A 20,880-nucleotide genomic window follows, 5' to 3' on the forward strand; every position below is an offset into this window, starting at 1 on the left:
TAGCTCCTGTGAAAGCCGGGCCTCGGCAGCTACTCAGGCCATCCTGCTCTGCATCTTCTGAGCTATCATCATGCAGACAAGGGGCCGCCAAGAGCTGTGGCAGCTTTTCAGCCCTGCTTGGAAAGCTGGATGTGGGCTGGTAAGGTGAGAACCCAACACGTCCAGGGCTTGCTCAGACCCCACAGCATCGTCTGGCTTTATTGCCATCGTTTTCCCACACAGCGTGCAAATGGTTAGAGTGACTTTTATGCTGAAAACACCAGACCAGGAGAGAACACGCCTAAATAACACAGCAAGCAGGTACTTGGCAATGGAGCTGCCCCCTCTCTAGTGCAATAATTAGCTGCCCCTCCTGGCTGCCTCCTGCCTTGCAAGCTACCGGGGTTCACATCCTCAGGCTTTTGCTGATCATGATGGCAGGAAAGTTATTTATGTGCCAAAAGGGAGCTGGTGTTCAGCGCCCAGGCTGTGCTGCGGAGGGAAATTCTGCTATGGGGAGAGGCTGCGAGCGAGCAGCACCGAGAAACCTCGGCATCAGGGCTCAGCCACCTCTCCTGCCTTACAGCAAGTGCAATGTCATCTCTGCAAATCTCCCAGCCTGCAGGGATCTGAAGAACCGAAGGCTTAGCAGTGCCATAGCAGTTTTTTCAGAGCTATCAAAACCAGGCTCAAAATCTCCTGGGATAAAGTTTTCTAGTGAAAGTTTCACCACTTCCTGCGATGCCAGAAAAGCCACAGAAACAGACACTTTTGTTTAGGTTTGGCACTTTCCTTTTTTGGCCCTGGCTGCAGCCCAGAAGAGCAGAGGTGAACACACACATCAAAACTTCGTTTATGAGGAAAGTGACCCACCTCTTTCTGAAATTCAAAGGAACTGGCACTTAGCCTGGATTTTGGGTACAGGTCCAGGTTAAATTATTGTATGTGAACAAAGTGATTGGCCATAATCAAATGTTACTCTCCCAGAGAAACCAGGACATGCCGCCTCTTAAAGAGCTTTTCGGGGCACAAGATTTAATAGTGGGGGGAAAAAAAAGCATTGGTTTTCTCACTGTGTCACTGCCTGTGTCCGTCAGATCAACAGGAGAGGTTGCAACCATGGTCCAATGTAGCTCTCTGACATCTTCGCCAGTTCAGGAACCCTGTGCCCCAGCCAGCAGTGGGCAACCACCACTGGAGACTACGTTGAGAAAGAGCCTGGCATAGAAACATTCCTCTCAGCTCTTTAGTGCATGGTGGAGACACACACAGCAGGCTTTAATATTGTTGAGGTGGAAACTGAGAAAGAGAGAAGAAGAGTTCAGAGTTGCTTGATGGATGTACCAGTGTGGACCAGTCTTGCAGCATGACCAGGGAAGGCTGGCAGTGGGGTCTTGGATGCATCAGAGCAGGGCCTCCAGGGCCATGGTCACCCTCTGTGGCCATGAGTGGCAGCGGGACAGGCAGTGGCAGGCGGTGGCAGTCACTGCCGGTGCAGGGATGCCATCTAGTGTTGCCTGGCAGAAGGGACCATGAGGCAGTGCCACCAGGGACGGGGCAGCCCCAGCCCTGCAAGCTCACAGCCTCTCCAGGGCTGAGCTAGGGGCACCTCAAAACTGTCCCCAGCACAGAGAGGTCCTGGAACACCCTGCTCCTGGGGATCCCCTCTTGTAGTAAGTGACAGGACCAAAGGAGCAAGGTAAAGCAGAAAAGCAGTGCTGGGAGAGCCATGCCAAGGCCCCTGCCACGAGCACACACAGCCCTGTGCCACCAGCACAGCTCCAGGCTTCAGCCGAGATTTATGGGGAAATCACCCTCCCTTACTCCAGCGGATGTAGGAATGCTAAATCACAAAGTGGAGATGCACCAGCTGCACTAAGCATGCTGGTTGCGCAGGAGCAGTGAAGCTCAAAGTGGTGCTGGCGCTTCCTCAGGGGGCCCTGGGGCAGCCTCACATCCCAAGGCCCGGTGGAAGCTCTGGTGTGGGCGCGCAGCTGCGAGGGGCTGGACACTCACCAGCCTCACCAATGCCACAGGTCCGCCTCTACGGCGGGTGGCCTTGTAGAGGAGAAGGGCCAGATTCACCCCCAGGAATGTGCAACCAATTTCCAGCACGATCATAAACAAGAATAGAGCAAGTGAGACCTGGCAGTACCGGAGGCTGGAGTGCAAGGTGCAGCCCCAAGCGTGAAGCCAGCAAGAGGACGAAGGCAGGGAGGCCGGCTGAGCACTTGCATGGCCCCACGTGGCAGCGATGGTGAGGACAGAGGATGCAGGAGATGTTGAGGGGGGCCAAGCGGATGCTGGAAGGCAGAATTGTGCTGGGAGGCTGTAGCTGAGGGCTGGGTGCTGATGGTGGAAGAGTCCCGCACCATGGCCTGATCCCACTCCCTGCCTGGCTTAGAGGCTTGGTCAGACGGTGAGTGCGATGCCAGTGTGGCCATGCCTGGCACATCAGTCCTGTGGGGTGGCTGGAGCACTGATGGGGAGCCTGAGACAAGGGAGGTGCTGGGAATCCCCAAAGGGATGGCTGCTGGCCTCTCCATGGGCACTGGAGGAACAGGTGGCATTTGTCCAGAGGTGGCTGCCAGCCTGGTGGCTGACACTAGTGTGGCAGCAGAAGCTGGTGTGGATGGTGTGGGCTCCATGGTAGTGACTCCGGGAGGCTGTAGGCTTATGATGGCTGGTGTTGCACTGAAGCTGAAGGTCTCCAGCAGCATGGTCGGTGATGGGGTGGCGATGGAGGCCTCCGGCAGCACGGTCGGAGATAGGGTGGCGGTGAAGGCCTCCATCAGCACAGTTGTAGATACAGTGGTGATGGAGGCCACCGGTGGCACAGTCATAGATGGGGTGGCGATGGAGGCCTCTGGTTGCACAGTCATAGATAGGGTGATGATGGAGGCCTCTGGCAGCATGGTTGGAGATGGGGTGGTGATGAAGGCCTCCGGCGGCACAGTCATAGATGGGGTGTTGATGGAAGCCTCTGGCAGCATGGTCGGAGATGGGGTGGCAGTGGAGGCCTCCATCAGCACAGTTGTAGATGGAGTGGTGATGGAGGCCTCTGGTGGCACAGTCATAGACAGTGTTGTGATGGAGGCCTCCGGAGGCACAGTCATAGATGGGGTGGCAATGGAGGCCTCCAGCGGCACAGTCAGAGATGGAGTGGTGATGGAGGCCTCCAGCAGCACAGCTGGCGATGAGGTTGTGATGGAGGCCTCTGGCAGCACAACTGGTGATGATTTGGTGATGATGGCCTCCAGAGATATGGTTGGTGATGGAGCATTGATGGATGCCTCTGGTGGCACAGTTGGCAACATGGTAGCAATGGCCACAGGCAATGGTGTGGTTGGCAGTGCCAAGATTTGGAAGGCCCCTGGTGACAGCGTGGTCAGCACTGCAGTTGGGAAGGCCCTGGGTGATAGCATAGTTGACATCCTTTGTGATGACAAGGAGGTGAATGGCAGAGGTGGAGTGAAAAAAGCTGAAGGAGATGGAGTATTTGGGCAAATTAACTGGTCATCCCTCAGTGATATTACTGCTTGCTGTGCCAGGTGGGGTGGACTCCTGCATGCCACTTGGGTGGGCAATTTGACTTTCTCAGTGTTGCCCTGGATCCAGCTGTGCAGGTAGCAAAGGTTGCAGTCACATCTCCATGGGTTCCCACTGAGATACAGTGAGCTGAGCCTTGCCAAGGGATCCAAGAGCCCACTGCGGACAGTCTCCAGCTGGTTCTTTTGAAGGTTGAGGGTTTTCAGATTTGTGAGAGAAGCAAAGACCTTGCTGTCCAGAGCAGAGAGCTGATTTGTGTCCAACTGGAGGTCTGAGAGCTTGTTGAGCCCAGTAAAGGCTCCTCTTGGTAGGGCTGTTAGCTGGTTCTGGGACAATATGAGTTTGCTGAGAGATGTGAGGTTTCTGAAGATGCCATCTGGAAGTGTGGCCAAACTGTTCCTGCCCAGGTCCAGCTCCCGGAGCTGCAGCATGACGTCAAAAAGGCAGCTGGGAAGCTCTACAATGTGGTTTGAACCTAGTGTCAGCAGCTTCAGTTTGTTTAAACCAAAAAAGCCCTTAAGTGGGAGAATCCTGAGGAGATTGTTATCCAAGAGGAGTTTCTCCAGACGAGGCAGGTTCTTCAGGAGGGTAGGTGGCAGAACCTTGAGTCTGTTCCTCTGGAGGCTGAGCTCCAGCAGCCCTGGCTGATCATCCAGCAACCCCTCTGGGAGGTCCTGCAGCTCATTCTCATACAGCCGGAGTACTTGCAGTTGGGGGAGTTTGCTAAAGGCATCCCCAGAAAGAGCTCTGATCCTATTTCTAGACAAGTCCAAAAACATTAAATTGGCAAGCGAATCAAGGATGCCTTCTGGGAGAGAAGGGATTGCATTGATGTGCAGGGAGAGCTCTCCCAAATTCTCCAGCCCATCAAACAGTCCTTTGGGGATCTGTCTGATGTGACTGTCTCTCAGCTCCAGTCTTTGCAAGCTTGGGAGGTTTTGGAAAGTACCCACAGATAGTTCTTCTAATGAGGCACCAGAGATCTCCAAATCCCTCAGTTTCTCCAAACCATCAAAGGCTCCTGGTTCAACTATCTTGATTTTGTTGCCAATAAACAGAATTTTGATCAGGTTGGGCATATATCTGAAGGCACCTTTCCTTACAGCGGTAATGCTGGTCTGTACAAAGATCATCTCAGAAATGAAGGGCTTTGCAATCTTTGGGATCTCTTTGACATCATTTTTGGTCCCTCTGTAGACCTCCTGGTAATCCTTGGGGGTTTCATACTGATCTTCACTCAGGAGTTGCTCTTGGCATTTATAGGGATGGAAGGAGAGGAAGAAAAGGAAAAGGAAATGCTGGTACATTGTCCTGAAAAAAAGTTTTCAGATGTCAGGTATGAAGAAAAAGAAAATTCGTGTCCACAGCTCATGAATATGGTATGACACTGTCATTCAGCTCTCAGCACTCTTCTGCTCACATAACATAACTCATTTTATGAAAGAGAGAGATTGTACAAGCCAAAGTACACCACATTTAGAAGAATTCACTTCTGTTGATACTAAGGGACGGAGAGAAATGGAGAGAGAGCCAACTCACAACTTAAGTGTGGGAGAGGGGAGACACTGCAGGAGAGACGCAGGCTGAACAGTGTCTGTTCTCTGTTCGCCTTCTCCTGTGCTTGGAGTTCAGGCTGGACGTGCATCTGGGTGACAAAGGCAAAGAGCTGCTGCATGTTAGCACTGCCCCAACGGGACCGATTACCCAGTAGGGCCATAGCTGATTCACATAACAACAGTAGCAGTCATCCCTTTGCTTGCTACTGCAGCAGATTGGAAAGAGTCCCAGTAGCCAGCCAAGACCAGATGACCTTGTTTACTCAGAATTTGCCAATAAATTTACCACTTAGAACAGCTGACCACTTTATGCAATGCATCCGTGGAAAAATCAGCATTACTGTAATTTTTGTAACAACAGCCAGGACAGTAAGACGCCCAGCACAACTCCAACAGCACCAGTTGCCCTTACTAGGAAGGACACGTTTTCCTAGGTCATTCATGGTGGTATTCAGTGGTGCCACCCCAGCCTCTCAGCGCAGCTCCAGAGGGCTGCCCAGTGTCACCCAGGGTTACCAGAAGCAGATACGCTAAAACAATGATGCCTGGTGTGTCCCCTTTCCTTTCTCTTCTATCTGTCCTGCTGTAGGTTTCTGTGCCCATCCTTGGGTTTGCTCTGGACATCCAGGTCAGACACCTCCAAAGAGCACACTGTGCTGGATGGACTTGCTATTATCGACACTTCTTTTAGTTCAGGAGGATTATTTAAAGCATTGCTTCTAAATAGCTCTTTTTCAAGATTCCTGCTAATCACATCATGCAGCTTTTTCAGATAGAAATGGCTGATCTGCAGGTAGCAACTGAGCTTTATAACTAGGACTAGGCCCATTAATATCCACAGATTTACCATTTGATGCCCAACACTTAGGGCTGTGATGTAGAAGCCACAGCCTGCAGTTAGGAGCTGTGTAAATGTCCCCCACTCCCACCTAGTCATTCTGAAACATCCAGCTAACACATTCGCTCTGGTTTAACAGCAGTGAGCATCATACCCCAGCAGTAGTTTTCAGTCTGTGATTCACAGCCATGGGTGAGAGTAGGAGGAAGGGATGTGGACTGCTTCGTGGGCATCCAAAGCTAACTAACTATGGAGAAAGCTTACATTGGGAGGTGACATTTCCTATGAAAAGACCTAGAGACTCTCTAACAAGTGTTTAAAGGTCAGTAAATCCAGAAGACTGAAAACCATTGGGTTCCAAGACAGACATATGAGAGGTGAGGAAAGTGCTTACTTCCCCACAGGGTTTACCAGGGCCAAAAGCCAATGCTGATCCCTGTCCATCCTCTCTCCAAGGGTAACTCAGGTGGAGGAGTTGGGGGCCAAGCATATAAAAGTGCATGCTTCACTGTAGCTGCAGGGGCAGAGCACCTGGCCTGGATTTCATGCACAGACAGGACAGGCTGGGCAGGGTGCATGGGGATGAAAAGAAACAGTTTGGAACTGCAAAGTGCTTTTAAGACTCCCTTATCCCAGCTGGCTGCATGGAGCTTCAGCATTGCCTGCCTCTCTCTATCCCACAGAGCAGGGACGAGGCGGGACAGGCTGTGGGAAGCGGCACACGATCAGAGCCTTGCAGCCTTGCTGTGAAGGATTGACAGTCCCACCAGAACTGCCCTTCCTAGCACATTCCTGTTTTTAAACGGCAAAAAAGTGTTCTGCATCACTTACTTGGCCAAGCACTTCCGATCCAGTGCAGGCACCCGCTCCAGCCGCTTCAGAGGTGAGCCGAGCCAAACAGAGAGCGAGGACTCCAAACGAGGGGTCCGTCCACCTGGCGAGGCCGAGGCGGGGAGCTCTTTATCCCCGTAGCAGGCGTAGGGTTTGGTTTAGCATGATGTCAGCTGTGCAGGGAGATAAGGGGCAGCACGGGGACTGCGTGCCCCGGTGCAGCACAGCCAGGCTGCCGGCATGGGGAGCAGTTTCTGAAACTCCTTCAAGATGAGGGGAGGCACGTAGCCCCTAGGTGTTATCTGCTGCCACCACTTGACCAGCCATATCCAGGGAAAGCTGAAAATCTCCAGTCCAGCCTGTTCAATAGCCGATGGTCTCCGCAGTCTCTTATCTCCGGCAGCGTAACCCATCGGCCTCACAGCCACCACCCCCGTCAACACAACAGAAAGGAGATTCTTTTACTGAGGCTTTTCCCAGTAAAAATTTCCAAGTGTTTCCTTCTTCCTGAGTTGGCAAAGGCATCACTCTGAAGCTATTTCATTAAGCCTGCAACAGTGACAACATCTGTGACCCTGCTGGACAGATCCCCTGAGGTCTGGCTACGGCTTGGCTCGCACAGCTGCTGCTCCACTCGGGGGCTCAGGCTGCCGAGCGATGGACCTGCAGTTGTGCCCTGGGCTCACCTGCACCATAACGCAAGCCAAAGGCCTCCTGGGAGTCACCCAGGGCTCCCAGCAGGTGCAGTGCCTTGTGGGACAAAACACCCTGCCTGATTCAAAGACTTAAAATGACAGGCAGCTTATCACATCCCACTGAGTAATTATACTTAAACATATCTTCTTCAGTTTTCACCTCTTATAAAGGTCCAGCTCATGCTTATGAGGCCTCACTATGCCTTTCCTGTCAAATTAAAAAGCACTCCAAATTACTGCACATATTCAGCAGCCTTACCCCTCTCCAGCGTAAACCCCACATGCACATTGCCTCAAACACAAAACATACTGGCTCTCCTTGCAGAAAGCCCATCTATCATCTAAGAAACTCCAGCTCTTCTACGTTGCAACGAAGCAGCAGTTTTGAGCTGTGCACTGACACAGGACAGGCAAGAGGAAAGGGACGCAAGGGCGAACACAGACCCCTGCAAATAACGGCTGAGCTTTGGGGACCTCACCTTCCCAGTGAGCTGGGGCCGGGGGAGGTGGCAGGCCAGGGTAATTGCCTTGGCGTCACAAATGGTGCTAATTAGACGACCTCTGCAGCAAGAAACGTGTGTGTGAGCACGAGCGTGTGTGGAAGGAGAAGGCTCCCAGCTGGGCTGGCTCTGTGCTGCCAATGCTGTAACTTGCTGCGCTGGAAGGGGGCTGGTGCTGTCGGGCTGCAGCCCCCACCAGTCCTGGTTTTCCAGCCAAACCAGCTAAGCTCATTGATGCAACCAACTAAGACTGGTGTCCCCAGCATGGTCCCAGTGGTTTGCACATAAACCTGGACCTCCTTGGCCTCTCATGAGGCACATCCACCAGCAGCATGTGAGTTTTTGTCAGAGACAGGATCCGTGCTCTTTCAAGGGTTGAAGGGGAGCAAGCAAAGAACAGGAACAGGATAGAGTGAAAGTCTGCCCCATCCAAGCCCAGTGTTTGCCAAAAGGGCCTTGCCATGGGACTGACACAACACAGCCGGATCTGGGTACTGCTGGGCTGAAGCTGAGCAGCCCCACAGAGGGGTGAGCATGGCCACACTGGTTCCCCATGGTGCCTCACTGCTCTGGCTGGGCTGGGGTGGTCCCAGAGCACCTGGGCCCTGCGACACCAGCCCCCAGGAAGAGCAAACCCAGCAAATCTTCAAGAGAAGACCCCCAAGTTCCTCTAAGTGTAGGCAGAGCCAGGAGGCACAGGGCAGCTCGGGGGGGGGCGGGGGGGGTGACCTGGCCTCTTCTGGGCCATCCCAGCTCTCTCCGGCTCAGGAGAGTCCCATGTCCCATTGGCCACAAGATGGTGCAGCAACACTGCACAGTGAAACCCTTGCCCCAGTGGGGACAGGGAGGATGGCTGCGCTGGGCATGCTGGACTGCAGGGCAGCTGATCGCAGAGCCTGCTGGGTCATGCGCACCCACATACACATGTGGCATCCCTTCTCCAGGGAAGAGTGCACCTTACCCGCCTCCCCTGGACGGCAGCGTTGATGGGACTTCGCACCCGTCACCCGGAGCCTGTCTCCGGCCGGCAGACAGGGCCGTGCTGTGCAGCTCCAGGCAGAGCCCCGCAGGGAGGGCTGAGGGACAGGCTGGGGCAGCCGTGGGATGGTTCCCAGTGAATCCCATCCAGCAGCAAGGAGGCCCCAGCCCCCTTGGTGGGCCACTGGCGACCCTCGCCCATGGGCTCACCAGCCTCTCCCTTGGACACCCCTCGCCAAACTTGTGCCCAGGGGATTAATGCTGAGTGACAACGGGATCACTGCACAGCACGGGGAAGTGGGATGGGACTTGGCACTGGGGAGACACAGCGGGCGGCGATAACCCCGCCAGAGACCAGCACATACTCACCGCGGGCACCAGATCCCCAGCACGCCCCAAGTGCAGCCTTGCTGCTGGGGGAGGCCCCAGCCCGGAGGCGTGTGACAAGTCCCTCTCGCATTACAGCCACCTTCGCTGCTTCCCCGACAACCCAGGCAGAGGCAGGGGAAAGGAGCGGGCTGCTTCTCTCCACCATGGGAACTGGCTGCACAGAAGTACATATATACAATTTAATGATGCTTGAAATACAGAGGAAACATCTGGCTGCGAGAATAAATACCGCCAGTCCAGCTCTCACATTTGGCGACAGCAGCAGGGGAGATCGGGAGGGATGCAGCAGCACTTCTCAGGCAGGTTTCGAAGCCACAGCAGCCAGCCCAGGTGGAGCAGAGCTGGGTGGGCACCCGAGCCGTCAGGGAGCCGGGGGACCGGCGGGGGCCGCAGCCCCGTCCTTGCTGCGCACTGCGATGCTGACGCTGATGTGCAGTGCGCCGCAGCTGGAGCGCAGCACCCAGGCGCCCCGGTAGGGCAGCCCCGGCCCCGCGGCCCCGGGCAGGCGCAGGCTGAGCTGCCGGCAGCCTGCAGCATCACAGGCCAGGCGCGCGTTGCCCTCGGCATCGCTGTAGGAGCACTGCCCCGCTGCCTCCTCCTCCTCCTCCAGCGCCAGCTCGCCCCGGCACGGCAGCCGCTGCCCCACTGCCTCCAGGAGGGACCGTCCCTGGAGGGGAGCCGGCTGGGCGCAGGAGGCTGGCGCATGGGCCAGGGGGTCGGCGAAGCCCCGCAGCCAGCCCAGGAGGTAGGCGAGGCGGCAGTCGCACACCCAGGGGTTGCCCGCCAGCCCCACGTGCACCAGCTCGTCGTTGGCGTCGAAGAGCCCCGGAGGCAGCCGCGGCAGGCGGTTGTGCTCCAGCGCCAGCACCGCCAGGTTGGCCAGCCCTGCGAAGAGGCCCGGTGCCAGGCTGGAGAGGTTGTTGTGGCTCAGCCGCAGCGCCGCGAGGCTGGAGAGCCCCCGGAAAGCCCCAGCAGGGAGGCGCGCCAGGCCATTGTGCGACAGCGTGAGAGTCTGCACCTCCGAGAGGTTGGCGAAGACTCCCTCGGGCACCGTCTCCAGGCGGTTACGGGCCACCGAGAGGTCGAGGAGCCGTGGGGTGCCCTGGAAGAGGGCAGCCGGCAGGGTGGCGAGGCGGTTGCCCTCCAGGCTGAGGGAGGTGAGGTTGGGGAGGCAGGAGAAGACGGCGGGGTGCAGGCTGCCCAAGGCGTTGTGCTGCAGCTGCAGCCGCCGCAGCCTCCCAAGGCCGGCGAAGGTGCTGCGCGGCAGCTCCGTCAGCCGGTTGCCGTCCAGGTGGAGCTCGCTGAGGCGCCCCAGGCTGCGGAAGGCTCCGGGTGGCACCCGGGCCAGCAGGTTGTCACTCAGCTTCAGGACACGGAGGGAGGCGAGGGGGGGGAAGACCCCCGGTGGCAGCTCGGCCACGGCATTCTGGGAGAGGTCCAGGGTCTGGAGGTGCCGGAGTGGGTGGAAGATCTCGGGGGGCAGCACCTCGATCTTGTTCCTCCGCAAACGCAGGTCCTGCAGGGAACCCGCGGTGCTGAAGAGCCCTGGCTCCAGGGAGCGAATGGCATTGGAGCTCAGGGAGAGCTTGCTGAGGCTGGGCAGGCCGGCCAAAAGCCCGGGGCTGACGGCCGACAGCGGGTTGCCCGAGACCTCCAGCTCCATGAGGTTGGGCAGCCCCTGAAATGTGCCAGCCTCCAGCACCTGGATGTTGTTGTTGAGGAAAACCAGCTTGGTGAGGGTGGTGCTGGAGCCCAGGGCCTCGCTGCGGAGGCTGCTCAGGGCCGTCTCCACGAAGAAGAGCTGGGTGGCGTTCCCCGGGAGGCCCGCGGGGATCTCCCGCATCCTCTCCTCGGAGCAGAAGACTTTGGAGACGTCGTAGCACTGGCAGGACGGAGGGCAGGGCTGGGGGAGCACCCCCACCAGCAGGGACCCCAGCCCCAGCACTGCGTAGACTGTCACCCTGCGCTGGAGAAGGACCCCAGGCTCGTCCTCACGCTGTGGCTAGGGCCAGCCCTCCCCCACGCACTGCTTCAGCGGGGCAAAAAGCTGCACCCCACGAGCTGCAGCCTCTCTCACGGGCAGCCGAAGTGGCTTTTGTGCTGAGAAGTACAGTGAGCACAACCCGTTTTAGCCGTGGCAGCGTGGGCAGACCCCCCCAGGCCGCACAGCCCACAAGGGCGTCCTGTCAGCTGCATCCCGCAGACCGCCCCAGCGCTGCCCTCGCTCAGCCTTCACGGGGGCAGGAGACTTTGCTCCCAGACTGCTCCATGCAGCGCATCCGCGCCTTCCCACCCACGCCCCAGCCCTGCTCTGGACCTGTGACAACCAGGGCTGCACTGCCCTCGCCAGCAGGCCCCGTGTCCTGCAGGGCCATGGCCACAGCCGTGGCCTGCATGGTCTTGCTGAGGCTGCGGAGGAGCCCGCATGCGTCTCTGTAGCTGGTGCAGGCAGGGTGCTACCCGCACCGGGTGGCGGGGAGAGTACTGCGGAGCAGACCGGGCCAAATCAGCGCTTAGCCACAAAGTGAGCAGGCTCCAAGGGCTGTATTTCTAAATGCCTGTTACGTACTTCTATTTCCCACTAAAATTTTGGGCCCAGAGCTTGCAGTAAGGGTGGGTGGGCGCGCGTGGAAGGGGGCATGCAAGGGCTAAGAGCCGAAATGCCGGAGGGAGGTTGCACGCTCACAGGGCATGTGCAGCATGCGGGCAGGACACACTCCCCCAGGCAGTGCCCAGGAAGAACAAGAGCTGCTCAAAGCGGCCTTCGGAAGCGGCTTCGGATCAGGACTGGTGTCCTGCGCAGACCCAGATGACCTTTCCAGCCCAGCACCACCAGGCAGGGTAGTTTAGCACAGCTCTTGGTGCCCCAGCAGCTCAGGCGGCCCCAAGAGACCAGAGCAGCAGCACCCAGGCTTGTCAGACATTTAAATTGACCACGTGTCTGTTCCCATGCCATGTGGGGCCGGAGAGGCACTGTCAGCCTGCCTGAGCAGAGCAGTGGCCTCCAGGCCACAGCCAGTGCTCTGTGCCAGAAAGCTGGAAGCATGCAGACCGTCGGGAGCCGAATATTGCTCTCCTCTGCAGTGACAGCAACCTGGAGAAATCCCATTCAAGTGAGGGGTGGTCTGGATTTATGCCAGTGTTTGAGAGCAGAATTGGGCCTATCTTTTCCTTTCCACCTTCTAACATGTTTTCATGCAAAACCAAAAGCAGTTCCCAGCATGCCCAGGTCCCTTAGCAAATGCATGTCCCCAGCGACCTGAACCAAGCAGCTGCCACTTACCAAGAACAGCATCATGGGTCCCACGACCGGGCCTGCGGTGAATTTGCAGGAGCAGAACTCCTCCAGAAAGGAAGATGTTTTCTGGGGCGGATGTTGAAGCCAGCTGACGAAACGTCCCTGCTGGGGCGGAGCTGCCCATTTCTGCTTATCGGCAACAGCAACCCACGTCCTTGGAGAGCTTCAGAAATAACCCGGCCCCAGCGGGAGTTGAGGTGAATGCACTCAGGGAGCAGAATAAAACCAGCAGTGAGCTAGCATCCTGGCAGAGAAGCGGCGTCATATCCCAGAAGGTGCACTGGCCCCAGGGCAGTGGCAGGGCATTGTTGGCACCACCGACACTTGTCCCACACCAAGAGTCAGCACATTTGCTTGCAGCAGCCCTCCAACAGCCTTCCTGGACTCTAATAAATGTCACTGAGGAATGGGACCAGCAAGTGCCCCCGCACAAGAGAGGGGCTCAGGCAAGGCTTAGCCAGGCAAACCCAAGCCATGGTGAGGCGGGGGCAGCATGCCCAGTAAGGCTCTGCGACCACCATTGTGCAGCTTGGAGAGCAGAGCTACCAGCATTGCTTGCATTAAGCACTTTCCAGCCTGGGATGCCGATGTGAGGCCAGCCAGAGGGAGCCCATGGACCAGCCAGGATCTCAAGAGCTTGCCACCTACCTGGCAGAGCTGCATGCTCCTCCCAGGGTACTTAAGGAGACTTACGTGGATTTGGCTGGACGGATGGAGCCAGGTTGCTCAGGTATGAAGAAACTCAGCTGTGTCAGAAGCACAGGCTGCCCTGGCCATCAGCAGCTGGCTCTAAAGAGAGCCAAGTGAGCTCCTCCACCCCCGGGTCAAGCCTGATAAACCTGCTGAACCCATCTCTATGGGAGAGGACTGTGCAGGAAGCAGCTCTATGGAGAAACTGATGGAGACCTCAGCTCTCTCTCCAAAAGCTGTCCTCCTGCTTTCAGTGGCTGGGACCTCCCACAACCTTGAAGCTAGCAGATCCCTTCGCCCAGTCTGGACCCCAGGCCAGCCCAGGCTCTGGGACCGCAGGCTGCTAACCCTCTCCCACATCAGCTAGCCTCTGTGGGCTTTTCCTCAAAACAAACAAACAAAAACATCATTTAGGAGAGGAAATAATGCAAAGCTCCCTTCCCAACTGGGTTATTCCAAGAGCACAGGGCCACGTAACGCATGGGAGTAAACAAACAATTCTTGCAATTCTTGGAAGTGGAGATGGACAGTTGCACTTTAATCAGAGAGGTCACAGAGCAGGTACTGGACAGCACAGACACGTATTTACATGTTTCCAGGCTATTCTGCAGGTGTGAGTCAGGAGGAGCACACCAGCGTGCAAGCGTGGGGCCTGCTGGCACCGAGGTGGGCACGCAGGGGCAGGGAGGCCCACAGCTACCAGGGAGCTCCCCTAGCTCGGCTCTCGGAGAGCCACAGCGACGTTCCCTGGCACGGCCCAGCACCATTGCAGCACCGCAGGGTCGCATGCAGAGTTGAGCTCGACCGGGTCGCCCTGGGCTGCAGTCCAGGGATGCTATAGCAGCCATGCTCGGCCAGGTCACAAGTGCAGGGAGCCTCTCCCAGCCCCAGGGAGAGGGGCCCACGTGGGCGAGGGGCCCACACGGGCGAAGGGGCTTTGCAAAGTGCTTCCTTGGGTGAGGGCCAACTGGCACAGCCAGACACTTGGTCCAGCTTTGTGCCAATCTTCCAGTCACTAGCACTTTCCCTACAGCAGCGGCCTCCTCGCAACCCCTGCCCCCAGCATGCTGTGAGCCCAGAGGCAGCAGCGCAGCCTCAGGAAGGCTAGCGTCTGCCTACCACGGGGCTCAGGCCTTGGTTTGCAGCTTGGCTGGGGCAGTTTGCTGCTGTGCCCAGGCCATACATGCAGTCCCACATGGCCCCCAGGGACGGGAGCCTCCTCCCAGGAGAAGCACAAGTGCATTGGGGTGAGGACGCTTCTTGAGATGGGGCCAGGGATAGATGCTGCTCTTCTCAACCCCATGCTGCCTGCAGGCAGGGAGGGCAGAGCCAGGTTACTCTGTGCAGGTTGCAGTAGCACCAAAGAGCATCTCAGGGCCAGAAGCCCCATCCAGGCACGGGGCCAAGGCACAGACAGCCCTGTCTCAGGGGATTCCCCCCCCCAGATGCCCACAAGCTGCAAACCGGCACAAGGACATGCTGCTCTGCTTGGGGCAAAGGTCCCTGCTGCATTCCCCAGCACTGCACGATGGTTTAGCATCCTGGGTCCCCAGGCACAGGATGGGAGAGGAGCAAAGGCATGAGGCACCTGGAGCTCTGGTAGGGCAGCAGGCAGTGCTATGCCAAGCAGCAGGCATTGCTCAAAGGGCAATGCCAGGTGAAGGACAGGCGAGACCATGCCCCCCTTGCTCCAGAAAGCACCACCACAGCCAGGCTGCAGCTCCCTGCTGAGCCCTGGGCAGCCCCTGCCCTGCCAGCCTCAGGGGATGTGGGTCACCTCACAGCACCCCACACCACGCCTGATGGGCCCCAGGGATGACCCAGGGACACCCCAGCATGCAGGGGAGCATGCACAGAGGCCATGCTGGGGGGCAGGGGGCTGGAGAGGAGCGAGGGTGACCGTGGGGTTTCACCCCCTTGCAGAGGAGGGCCTGCACGAGGTAAAGCAGAGCAGCACGGGGGATGCGGAGCGATGCTGGCCTGTCCAACTTGTCCACTACAGTTGACGCAAGGTCACTGCCAGGTGTCCTAGCTCCAGGCATGGACTGCACCAAGGGGCTATCTCACCATCACCAGTCCCCCAAGGGTTTGCCAGCCACCGCACGCTCAGGCTTCATTGGGTGCCTTCATCCTCATGAGCACGACATGGCTCTTCTTCCTACAGCTGTAGGCCACCAGTGCCACGAGGGCGCAGAGCAAGGCCACGCACACCAGCACGATGACCGCCACCACCACCCCGCTCTGCACCCGCGTCAGCCCCCACTGCCCCCTCTCCTCCTCCTCCTCCTCTGTGAGGCCGGGGGCAACTGGCAACCCCGTGGGGTGCTCCGTCTCCGAGGCCACAGAGGTCGGCTTGGAGGGACGGGCAGAGAGCAGGGTGCCGGGGCGCGAGGTGGCTGTGAAGCGCTCTGGCTCAGCCGTTGCAGGCAGCCCGTCGGATAGCAGCTGGTCACGCCGCAGTCCCACGATGGGAGCACCCCGCAGGAGCAGTGGCAGGGCGCACACAGGGGGGATCTCGCCCACCTTCTGCTGGTTGGCCTCCAGCCAGTTCTTGAGCGCAAAGATCTTCTCATCACAGCGCCAGGAGTTGTTGTGCAGCCTCACCTCCCGCAGGGCGGCCAGTGGGGCAAAGACGTCTGCTGGCAGGTACTCAAGGACGTTGCCCTGCAGCTGCACCTTCCTCAGTGCCGGAGTGGCCCCGAAGAGGCCCCGGGGCAGTGCCCGCAGCCGGTTGTTCTGCAGCGAGATGTTCTGCAGCTTGGGGAGCCCACGGAAAGCCTCGGCATCCAGGCGCTGCAGCGCGTTGGAGTGCAGCGACAGCTCCAGCAGCTCACCCAGGCCCTGGAAAGCTCCCACCGAGACCGAGCGCAGCTGGTTCTTACTCAGCACCAGAAGCTGCAGCTGGGTGAGGTTGCTGAAGACGCCCTCGGGGAGACCAGTGAGCTCATTGTCATAGAGCCACAGCTCCTTCAGGTTGGGCATGGGCCCAAAGGCGCCAGGGGCAATCTCCCGCAGCCGGTTTACGTGCAGGGTGATCTTGGAGAGAGCACGCAGGGGCAGGAAGACACCGCTGGGCAGGGCGGTGATGAGGTTGTTGGAGAGATACAGCTTCTGGAGGCGCTCGTTGTGCACGAAGAGCTCTGGCGACAGCGTCTCCAACTGATTCTGGTGCAGCCCCAGCTCCTCCAGCTCTGGCAGCCCATCAAAGGCACCCACGGGGATCTGCCGGAGTCGGTTCTCATAGAGCCGCAACACCTGGAGCCGCGTCAGCCGCTCAAAAGCCTGGGGTGGCAGGCGGTCGATGTTGTTCCTGGCCAGGTTCAGTTTGGTGAGGCTGGTGAGTGGGTCGAAGACCCCCTCTGTCAGTTCATGCAGGTTGTTGCCGTGCAGCTGCAGCTCTTTGAGGTTGCTCAGCTGGGCGAAGTGGGAGGGCTCAACGTGGAGGATCTGGTTGCTGGACAGGAGCAGCGACTCCAGCTGGCCCAAGGGCTCGAACACTTCCACAGGCAGCTCCTGCAGCTTGTTGCTGGCCAGGCTGAGGTAGCGCAGGGAGGGCAGGTACTGGAAGGCTCTGGGACTGATGCGCGACAGGTCGTTCTTCTCGATGCGCAGCCCGATCAGCATGGAGGCGTTACCAAAGGACGCGGCACCCAGCTCTGTGATGTGTGTGTTGATGATCTGCAGGGTCATGGTGTTTTCGGGGATAGGGCTGGGGACAGCGGCGATGCTGGCACCGGAGCACTCCACCTGGGCAGCGCGGACGCACTGGCACTGCTCTGGGCATTGGGCACGGGCGACACAGGCCATGTGCAAGCCCACAAGCAGCAGGACCCAGCCACTCTGCTCCATGTGTCCTGTGGGGAAAGCGAAGGGGAACTCAGCACTGGGCTTTCCCAGGGTGCTGCAGCTGTGCTGGCAGGAGCCTCCCGTGCCACCCATCACCCTGTGACATCTCCCAAAGTGTCCGGTTCAGCCGGCCCCTTTGAGAGGGCAGGCAAGAAAAGCCAAAGGAGAAAGGTGTGGGAACAGGCATGGCCTTGCTTGCGGGAGGAGAGCTGAGGCACGCCCCAGCCCCACCGCGCACCCAACCGTACCTGGTCCCACAGGAGGGGAGCGAGGCGTGGGACACACTCAGGACAGCACTTGTGTTTAAGGGATGAGCCTTTGGGCACAGCAGCTCACATTAAATGCTGAAGCTCATCCTGTCGCCCAAGGGCTGCTCTTGGGGATAGGGTCTGCTCTTCTCTCTGAAGAGAGTTACCAAGGCCACGGGAGCTGCTGCAATCCCACCTTCCGGCATTGCAGCCCGGGAAGGCATGCAAAGCTTGGGGAAGGCGCTGCCCAGCCGGCGCAGGGCAGGAGCGCGGAGCGCGGCAGAGCCGGGGCTCTGGGCACCTCGCTGCCATACCGCAGCTATTAGCGGCATCCTTGGCGTCCTCTGAGCAGGGCTGCGACTCCCTTCACTGCTCCAGAGCCCACAGCAGCTGGGAGGGCAGTTTCCTGTTCTGCATCGCAGCATTGCTTGCTGTAAAGACCAGGGCTCGCCTCCCAGCATCACCCAGCACTGGAAAACTTCAAAGCAGCAGCTATCAAAATCAGCCCGGGGCACCAAAAGCCGAGCAGGTCCTGGGGATACCGGGAGGGACAGGAAGCTGCACCTGCAAGGCACCTCGGTGCAGCCATAAATGGCTCCGCACTCCTGTCCCGGAGCCAAGAGCAGCGCTAGCAGCCGCCCCCCCAGCCATAGTTTCACTGCAGTGCTGCAGAAGCGTTTCTCAGCCACTACCCCAGGTCGAGACGGGGCCGAGCGCGGCCGCCTGGCTGGTGGGCACTGCGCCGGGGTGGTCTCTGCAGGGCGGGAGCGTGCAGCCGGGCTGCACTGGTGAGGCTGGGGTGCAAGGCCAGTGCGGGCTCACGGCACAGCCACACACCCACAGGCCACCGGTACCGCCCGCAAGATGTGGTCGGGGGCTCCCGGGACAGGGAGTGGGCACCCAGCAGCACCAGCGGGTGCCACCAGGGCTGGCCTGGGTGCCACCGCAGGCACTAGCGCCCCGGGGCCAGCTTGCGTGCAGGTGGCCAAGTGGGACATCCAGCTCTTGCAGCCAAAATCAGTGGGGACTGAGACACCCCCCCCGCCCCGCCACGACCGCCGCCTCCCCCTCTGCCAGGGCAGGGTGGATCCAGTTTCGATGCCTTTTCCCGGCTCCCTGGGGACCAGCCGCTGCCCCTTGGCAGGCGAGGGCTTTACACAGAGGTCCTCCACCACCCCACAGGCATCATCCACTTCAGCTCCGCGGGGCGTCTCCCCTCCCTCCTTCTGCCTGGGAGCTTCCCCCTCTCCGCAGATCATAGCGGTAGCCTTGTGCCGGGGTGGCACAGGCTGCCCCGGCTGACAGCTTTGAGGGGCACAAGGCAGGGAGAAAACCTGCTGCTCCCCGGAGAGGGGCAAGCCTGGGAGCACAGGACCCCTGGGCCACCAGCGTGGGGGCGGGGGGGGTCTGCAAGGGCACAGCCCCCCTCCCGCGAGCCCCAAGCTCCTGCTAGAGAAAATACTGGCTTTCTAGAGGAAGGGGACAGCCCTCTCAAAGCCAGCGGAGTTTGTTTTACATATGGAAACAATCTGCATCCGAGAACAGTTCTGTTTATAGCAAACAGTTTATAAATTTCACTGAACGCCTCACACATCAAAAGCCCTGCTCATGTCACTCCCTGTTAAGTAAGCTCAGCGAGCATCCAAGTCCGAGTGCGGTTCAGGAAAGACAGCTGAAAACAATTTATTATTATTTTTTTTTTCCTCTTCTAGGGACAAAAACTTGCAGAGAGGCTGACTATTCTCTACCATTCAACCCATGCACCTCAGCAGCCAAATGCTTCTAAGTTTAACCCATAAGGAAAGTGTAGGGAGGAAAAATAAAATCTAAGGGATGGGGGATGCTATTTTTTATAGTACTTCACCTATGCAAATATTTCACCTCCCACAATGCCCAAGCAGACTCCTTTTTTTTTTTTGGAGACCCCTTGCAAGCCAAACACCTCTATCCGCTCACAGCAGCAGGGACACCGAGCATGCGTGCCCCGCAGCCTGGCTGCGACCCCTCCGCGCCGGGCCATCCCGCGGAGCCCGCAGCAGCGCCCGTGGGGCTGGGAGCCCAGAGGAGACTTACCACCAGTGCGTCCCGCGGCCGAGAGCTCGCAGCGAGCGGCGCTCCGCGCTGGTGAGTGAGCGAGTGCGGTTCATGCTTCCCCTCCCAGTATATAACCCGTCCAAATCAATGAATCAGCACAGGGGCAGCGGCAGGGTTACGGAAATCACGGCAGCAGAGCAGCTTCCAACTCATGTTTCCTCAGCAAACAGACCGGCTGTCTCAAAGACGATGTTTTCGGTTTCCTCCTTGCGAACCCCAGCACCTTGGTTTAAAGAAAAGCAGCCGATCCCCAGACCACGCTGGGTGCAGACAGCTCCTGGAACCCCGCTGGGACACGGCCTTGTGCCCCAGTGACCCGGCTAGGCCCCACGGGTGCAGTCCTGCCCTGTGCTGTCACACTGCCTGCACGGGGGCTGCTCTGTGCCCGCTTTGCACACCACGGCCCCAGGAGGAGGTCGGCACCACCGGCTAAGCGAGGCGCTGGGTCGTGCCTGTGGCCAGAGCTGCCCGCGCAGCAGCGCGCCCCGGCCCCCCTCCCCTCTGTCTGGGAGAAGGGGATGCACGAGTCTCCGGGCTCCCCGCACCTTCCCAGGTGTCCCTCTTCACACGCACACCCGACCCCGTTTACTAGAAATGGTGAGTAAGAGGGGAAAGCCCAGGCTGCGGAGAGCGCGGCCCAAAGCAGACAGCAGCCGGGGGCTCAGACATCCCCTTCCCAGGGGCAGTCCCAGACCTGGTCGAGCATCCGTGGCAGCGTCAGCGTTCAGCACAACGCCCTTCCTGCTTCCTTCCCCGCAGCACCAGCACGGCTCTCCATGCAGCCGGGCGGCGGGGGACTGGGAACCGAGCTGGGCTGGAAAACCCAGGGAGCAGCGAGGCAGAAGGCAGCAGGGCTGCTTCAGCTGGCAGCGCTGTGCCAGAAATACCCTGGGTCTGGCACCAGCAGCGGGGAGCCTGGGGGCCTGTGGCGCTCACCCACGTCCCTCTGAGGGGAGAGGTGACAAGCTGGGCACCCGCCAGCCCCCGCCACAGGGCTCTGCACCCCATGAGCACAGGGCTGTGGCCGTGGCACTGCTGGCACCGCTGCAGGCCAGGCTGCTGACACGGCAGAGCATTCCGCCTCGGAGAGCCCTTGGGAAAGCTGGAGCTTTTCCCACGGGTGGGCGCTGGGGAGCCAGGGCTGCTGCGGGATGGGGGTGCTCAGACCCCCCCCCCCCCCCCCGCGGTCAGGGCAGGGATGCAGGCAGCCCTGCAGGCCTGATCCAGCTGCAGCTGGTAGCAGGTGTCTGGGGAGACAACGGGGGAAAGCCAGGGTGCCTGGGCCCTGCTCGGGCTTTCCTGAGCCGGCAGCGCTGTGCTAGCCGCTGCGCTTTCTCCGCATGGCTGATCCCCTTCCAGCCCACCCACGTTTCCCACAGCCACAGCAG

At 59.1% G+C, this 20,880-nt stretch overlaps 3 protein-coding genes across 4 annotated transcripts; all 3 read right to left on the reverse strand.

Annotated features, from left to right (window-relative positions):
• Window positions 1-368: 368 nt before the first annotated feature.
• On the reverse strand, window positions 369-7,871 carry LOC112981705 (mucin-2-like). Its single transcript, XM_064516807.1, has 2 exons — window positions 6,754-7,871; window positions 369-4,839 (listed from the first exon to the last, which is right to left on the reverse strand). Exon 2 carries the CDS (start codon window positions 4,833-4,835, stop codon window positions 2,097-2,099), a length of 2,739 nt encoding a protein of 912 aa, XP_064372877.1. The 5' UTR covers window positions 4,836-4,839; window positions 6,754-7,871; the 3' UTR covers window positions 369-2,096.
• A 1,600-nt stretch (window positions 7,872-9,471) lies between these two features.
• LOC135323540 (carboxypeptidase N subunit 2-like) lies at window positions 9,472-13,683 on the reverse strand. 2 transcript variants are annotated; one of them, XM_064516809.1, is made up of 2 exons: window positions 12,600-13,683; window positions 9,472-11,198 (listed from the first exon to the last, which is right to left on the reverse strand). In XM_064516809.1, the coding sequence occupies exons 1-2, from the start codon at window positions 12,612-12,614 to the stop codon at window positions 9,678-9,680; spliced, it is 1,536 nt and encodes a 511-aa protein (XP_064372879.1). In that variant the 5' UTR covers window positions 12,615-13,683; the 3' UTR covers window positions 9,472-9,677. The 2 variants fall into 2 exon arrangements, with proteins under 2 accessions (XP_064372879.1, XP_064372878.1); XM_064516808.1 differs by having other exon boundaries at window positions 9,474-11,282.
• A 128-nt stretch (window positions 13,684-13,811) lies between these two features.
• LOC112981673 (leucine-rich repeat-containing protein 15) lies at window positions 13,812-19,655 on the reverse strand. Its single transcript, XM_026097506.2, has 2 exons — window positions 19,472-19,655; window positions 13,812-17,158 (listed from the first exon to the last, which is right to left on the reverse strand). The coding sequence occupies exon 2, from the start codon at window positions 17,151-17,153 to the stop codon at window positions 15,411-15,413; it is 1,743 nt and encodes a 580-aa protein (XP_025953291.2). The 5' UTR covers window positions 17,154-17,158; window positions 19,472-19,655; the 3' UTR covers window positions 13,812-15,410.
• Window positions 19,656-20,880: the final 1,225 nt, after the last annotated feature.

This window comes from Dromaius novaehollandiae, chromosome 9 (assembly GCF_036370855.1).
Source record: "Dromaius novaehollandiae isolate bDroNov1 chromosome 9, bDroNov1.hap1, whole genome shotgun sequence".
Lineage (NCBI taxonomy): Eukaryota > Metazoa > Chordata > Aves > Casuariiformes > Dromaiidae > Dromaius > Dromaius novaehollandiae.

What these genes read in the sequence shown, in the direction of transcription:
- LOC112981705 (XM_064516807.1), bottom strand. Translation starts at nt 4,835, where the DNA reads ATGTACCAGCATTTCCTTTTCCTTTTCTTCCTCTCCTTCCATCCCTAT.
- LOC112981673 (XM_026097506.2), bottom strand. Translation starts at nt 17,153, where the DNA reads ATGGAGCAGAGTGGCTGGGTCCTGCTGCTTGTGGGCTTGCACATGGCC.